Raw genomic sequence first — 6,089 nt, 5'->3', positions numbered from 1 at the left:
ACTAATAACTATTTATACTTACTCAATTTCATCGAAATAGTGCAGTCTCTACTTAGATGTCGGAATGAAATAAGAAAGCGCCACGTAATCCCGTTGCGTGAATTCACTGACATTTTAATAAATGGAAGGCTATAGCAACAAAAGGGAATTATTCGTAAATAGGGCTGTCTATACGAATTTTAAAATGTAGAGTCAGATACTTTATAAGTTTTTATAAAGAAAAATGAGGCACAATATGTGGCAAGATTAGTATACCACTGCTATATATATTTTGACCTTGACAAAGATTTTTTTACATTATAATGGATATATAGTTAGATAATCATCCACACTAATTTATCGTAAGTTGTCGCGGAGTTATTATCGGAATTAAACCTGATTTTAAATACTAACTTATTAAAATTGGTCCTCCTACTTGAGAGATACAATGACATACCTACATAAACACATAATTACAATTTTGCAACTTAAAATATTATATTTTTAAGTAAAGGTTACAAAGAAGAGGTAAAATTAAAATGTACGTAAGTAAAATATTTTGAAAGCCCTACTAAGGAAAGGAATTCTGGCTTTTGTGATGCGGGCTTTGCATCGATTGTCACCCACGACTTGCTGTAATAGCGTAATCCATTTTTGTTCCGCATAGCGTACCAAGAGGTGTCATTCACATCGTTCTTAGATTTAATCTTCAAAGTAGTTCTTCATCGTAATCCAATAAGTAGAATAGACCGATCCTACAGGAAATTACTTTTTAAGCCGTCACAAATTACCTTCGCAAATTCATGTAATAGTCATGTCTATTTTTTGTAGACAACTTTCGTGACATGGATCGTCAAGGAAATATCAGAAATATGCAATGTTGACAAAATAAGTAAGTAGATATTAATGAACATAGAAATATTGTTATGTAAAACAATTATTTATTCATTCTATGCGTATTTCTTGTAGTCATGCAATAAATAAAACGACTCAAAGACTAAAAGGTGGATTCTGCTCCTCAGACAGGAGAATCAATATTAAAAAAATATACTCTAAAGACAACGGTATAGAATGTAGAATTAAGAAGTACCGTTCATGTATTCAAAAGTGTCCAACGAAAATCGTTAAAGGTGGCGTTAGTGTAGCATGTGGATAATTTTATGAATGCGGCAAGAATATCTATTTTCCGAAAATATTTTGGGCTACCCTAACCTAAAATAGTACAGATGCAACAATTGTGACAACAATTGTGCAACAATTACTATTTTTTTCAATTATGCGAAACTAGCGCCATTTTAGGGGATTTCGACTTGTTATTTACTGCTTACAGCTTTGCACTATTTCAGCAGATCCCTCATATGAGTTGGTACTCCTTACGGCATCGTAACAATGGCGGTATGGTTTCAGGGGTGAACAGACACCGTACACCCGGGTGTACGGTGTGTCTGTTCCACCGCCCGTATCCCGGGATACGGCCGGTGGAACAGTGGGTCCATCATGAAGTAAAGAGCAGAAGACCTTGAATTCGAGAGCAATGAAGTGGTCACTAACTTAGACAGTTAACAACTTAACAGATGGATACATAGATTTACAGGCGGCAAGAGTGAGAGCTTGAACAGCCCGGCTAACGACCACGGGAAGAACGGCGGTACGTGTGGTCGCATACCGTAAACACCACATGTTGTGCGAGGAGCGAAAGTTCCTCCAGGCCAGAGCCCGATCGGGGCATCGCGCTTGGTGGAATCCGGTTGTGGACCGTCGGAGATCCAGATTTCTCCAACAAGCGTTAAGGACGGCTACCGGGGGGGTTTTAGTGCCGTAAATAATAACCCCGTGTCACTCCCACGATACCGGATACCTTTTGAAGGTTTCCCCCTCGAAAAAAAAAGGATACATAGATAAACTAATTTCCATGCCAATTAACGATTTTGCCTTTGCATTTGCATACAAATTAAAAGTGGAAATTACAAAGAAAACTTTATTTTTTAAGAATAAATCAATCTATCCAATATTTTACCTACCATCCATCGACAATTTATTTATATGTCCATTATTAATAACCAATCTATCAATTTTTACCTACCACTTAAAAATTTGACAATTGCTGACTACTGAAACTTCCGTAGACAAACCATTAGATTAGCGGGTGTATCTACTTCAGTGAAGCATAATCTTCTTATAAAATTCTCGTGTCACAATGTTAGTTACCGTACTCCTCCGAAACGGCTTTACAGATTTTCACCAAATTTTATATGCATATTCAGTAGGTCTGAGAATCGGCTACTATCTATTTTTCATACCCCTAAGTGATAAGGGTTGTTCACCCTTAACATTTTTTTATTTATATGACAACACAACGTTTGCCGGGTCAGCTAGTATTGTATAAAGGGTGGTATATAACAGTCAAAAACAGGCACTTTGGTTGAAAAGTCATTTTAATATTTTTTACAATGACGGTAATGTTACTGTGTATGACTTAATCACTACTATCACTTCCAGAATAATTCGCCAGTAAAGATAGTCCAGAAGTTGGCACAGTAGACCCCGATTTATCTGGTACTGCTGTAATAGGTTTTGTATCTTTTGAAGATGTTGATTTCTCATTCTTTGATGTTTGAGAATTGCTTTCTTGACTGCTACTTTTAACAACAGTTTCTGGTGCTTTTTTACTTTTTACAAGATTAACCAATGGATTCTTCTTAGATATAATTCCTATGCTCTTGTTCCATGATTCCTTATTTTTAGTTTGTACTGGTTTTGATGGGATGTTGTCTTTTTTGGCAACTTTTGCTACCGGTTCGCCTTCTTCATCAACATCCTCAATAATTTCTTCACTAACTACTTTAGTTTTTGATGTACCACTGAATTTAATTGACCTGAAATTTAACATATATTTTTATTAGTGACATTATTTCTTATAATATTAAAGCAATATCTTCAAAAAAAGTTGCAACATGATAATAGAAATAGTGTAAGATACACATCAATGTGTTGTTGCATCTGTCGCCAATCTCAGGTAGGGTTCTAATCGTATCTGGGATGATAACAAATGTTTATGGGCGGCATCATGGAGGTTGTTAGCCCACAGGAAATACCAAGCCCACAGGCGCATACCAAACATAGCGCTTGGGCTAAAATATTGTCATTAAGCTTAATATTCATCCATTTGCCCTTTAATGTCTATTGCTACGGCAAATAACTTTCTATATAAAAGGGCAGTTGTTTGCCTGATATTGTTGTCATTATATTAATGTAATTGTACAGGGAGTACACAATTTCCCAAATCTTTGATTGCACTGATTGCAGCAATATTGATTGCATTACAACAAAATTCAGAGAGGGAGTGGTGCTATTCTATACTGATGACCTACAACTAACTTAACAACAAGAATAAATAATTGATCCATTATTGTACAGTTAATAGAGAAATATTAAAGCCTACAATTATAAGAAGAGTTTGAAATTATAACCTACTTAATGAAATCATCATCCTCTTTTTTCTCCCTGGCCTTTCTTTCTTCGGCTGTCTCGGGCTGGTACTGTTTCAGCATTCCCTCATAGTCCACAGTGCGCTGTCTCCTATTTAACTCCTTCAATTCTTCCAAACTTTCCAGCAACTCTATCTCTTGTCTTGATTGTTCTGTTCTGTACTCTGGAAATGAAAAATTGAAATTAAGTATTTATATTTATAATACTTTTTATATTAAACTTCACACATTTAAATTTTTAGAAGTTGCTTTATGTGATTTAATTTCTATACAGACAAGATAGATTTTTTTATAGACAAAAATCTGTGAGAGGATACTGAGAGTATTTCTTGATACTAACAGAAGAAAACAGGTATCGTTTTTAATGTGTATATGCATAGAGAAGAATCCCACATATCCATCCAATAGTAGGATAGTAAAAAATGAAAATAGTTTATTTCTCTCACAAGAAAGGTCTTATGTTAAATTGCATGATTACAACATATGAATATCTTAAACCTTACGTAGTGAGAGACTGGTGCCTATTGTAGGTAAGAAATACCTGAATACATTTTAAAGTATAAAAACACTTTAAAGTTACAAGTGTAATGGTGACCAGGTAAATTGTGATGAACTTTTAATATAACTTGATAGCCACAAGCTGTGACATTCAAATCATATTTAGTTTACAGTGTTGTAAAGATATATAAACGAGGTATCAGGTACATAAAGGGACATTTTTGCAAGAGGGTGTTTTGATATGATATAAATTTATAAAATATTTTTATGTACAACATTAAAATTCATTTTTGATTAACAACAAGCATACCCAAGGCCTGGTCCTGTGGCAAATTAAATGAATCTTGCTAAGAACAAATGCAACATTTCATCATAATTCATCGGCGTCATTTTACAACATTTCTGTTACTTTTTTTGGTAATTTATTATTATCATTTTGTGAACATCAATTATCATGAAATTCAATATGTTCTTCATTAACACCTTATGTATTTGTAGGTAAATAGGCTAACATGGCCAAAGCTTATAAGGATAAATAATAAAGTAGAGTTACCTAGAAGCTTCATAGGATTATTAGCTTCTTCCTCTTTCTGTTCTTCTTCCTCACGCTTAGCCTGCTCCTCGGCCAGCTTCAGCGCCATGAAGTTCCTCGTAGCACCTGCCTCTATTTCATAGTCTGTGTTCTTGGGGTCTGTTTTAAATGATATTTCTTGTAAGCACCTTGTACACTGAAAAGCATTACTATTCTTAGCTTCATTATTATATTTCACAAGGGACTCTGCCTACATTAGTTCCATACAGACATTTTAGATAGTTTAGGTAAGAATAGTTCACTAATGCTATTATGACTATCATTGCAAGTAAGTTACAAAATCAGAGGACCCAATAGACCACTATTACCTGGCCAACCCAAACTTAAGTCTAGATGAATCCACAAGATAGAATAAGGAAAACAAAATATATTAGTTAATTATAATAGTTATAACGTCTTGACCATTTCACTTCGCAGTAACAAAAAAATGTTTTAATAAGAGCTAATGATTACAAAAGTATGTTTATACAGCAATTTTTGTAGTGACAGTAAATATCTATACCTTAATTCGCAAGTCAGCCAACTTGACTATTTATCAAAATATTTTTTTTATTTATTTTGATAGTAAATGGCATTGAACGAAATCAAAATAAATAAAAAAAAACATTTTGACAAAAAGTGGAGTTGGCTGATTTGCGAATTAAGGTATCGAAAGCTTTATATCTGTAACTTACATTGTGTATTCTTGATTTTTAGAAGTTTAAAATTTATTTTTTGTTATTTATTGTAGTTATTGGGTGAGGTGCCAGGTGAAGCAGTGATAAAGGTGAACTTCGGCTTTCAATCACAAGGTGCTAGGTCTAGATCTTAGGCACACAACTCTAATATTTTCAAGTTATGTGTATATCGGAAATTAATGATCGCTTGCTCAAAACTAGCTCTGTTTGGGCTACTCTTTTATTTTCACTAGCCCAATCATACAGAATTATAAAGGCCCAAAGTAATTGAAATGCTAACTACAATTTGACTAGAATATAATCCTAAGGGATATAAAGATAATTACAATGCACACTATAATACACACTACAATACATTCAGTACATACTTTTATATAAAACCGGTATATCCTTATGCCCAAGTAATCTTCGTTTTCAACGTCTTCTTTTCTCGCGTTAAACTTCTTCCCTTTGTAAATATATTCTCCACACGTCGCGCATCTCATGTTGAACGGAGCCATCAGCCTGACAGTGTACTGGCGATTCTTCGCCAATTTCATACGAGGGATCTTCGACGGATCGAAGTCCGGGGGATAGTATTTCTGAAAACAAATGGCCATGTATATTAGATTAATTAAGAAGATATTGAGCAAATATAATAACACAACTAATATAACCTCTGAAATGTAATTATAAAGATTGAGTAGAATACTTACATTTAAAACTTTTCGTTCCGACATTTTTACTTAAAAATCAAACAATTTAATGTAATGTAATAGGCTGAAATGTATATAATTTACCAATTTTAATGTAAAACACAACACAAAACGCAGACTACATAAACATTTGTGAGTTTTGTGACAGTGACAGACTGTC

At 33.9% G+C, this 6,089-nt stretch overlaps 1 protein-coding gene across 1 annotated transcript; it reads right to left on the bottom strand.

The window, feature by feature from the left end:
• Nucleotides 1–2,396: 2,396 nt before the first annotated feature.
• On the bottom strand, nucleotides 2,397–6,089 carry LOC140751761 (splicing factor YJU2). The gene is made up of 5 exons (XM_073085802.1): nucleotides 5,930–6,089; nucleotides 5,603–5,815; nucleotides 4,519–4,693; nucleotides 3,454–3,631; nucleotides 2,397–2,855 (listed from the first exon to the last, which is right to left on the bottom strand). The coding sequence occupies exons 1-5, from the start codon at nucleotides 5,951–5,953 to the stop codon at nucleotides 2,456–2,458; spliced, it is 990 nt and encodes a 329-aa protein (XP_072941903.1). The 5' UTR covers nucleotides 5,954–6,089; the 3' UTR covers nucleotides 2,397–2,455.

This window comes from Epargyreus clarus, unplaced genomic scaffold, assembly GCF_041222505.1.
Source record: "Epargyreus clarus isolate Ecla_fem2 unplaced genomic scaffold, WU_Ecla_fem_2.2 ptg000023l, whole genome shotgun sequence".
Classification (NCBI taxonomy): domain Eukaryota; kingdom Metazoa; phylum Arthropoda; class Insecta; order Lepidoptera; family Hesperiidae; genus Epargyreus; species Epargyreus clarus.
The sequence above is the reverse complement of the archived record's forward strand: the minus strand, read 5'-3'. Positions and strand labels throughout refer to the sequence as shown.

Excerpts from the sequence above, each read along its gene's own strand:
- LOC140751761 (XM_073085802.1), bottom strand. The coding sequence starts at position 5,953 with ATGTCGGAACGAAAAGTTTTAAAT. Across the intron at positions 3,632-4,518 it reads TAATCCTATGAAGCTTCTAG|AGTACAGAACAGAACAATCA; the intron begins GTAACTCTACTT and ends TTTCATTTCCAG. Across the intron at positions 2,856-3,453 it reads GAGGATGATGATTTCATTAA|GTCAATTAAATTCAGTGGTA; the intron begins GTAGGTTATAAT and ends GTTAAATTTCAG.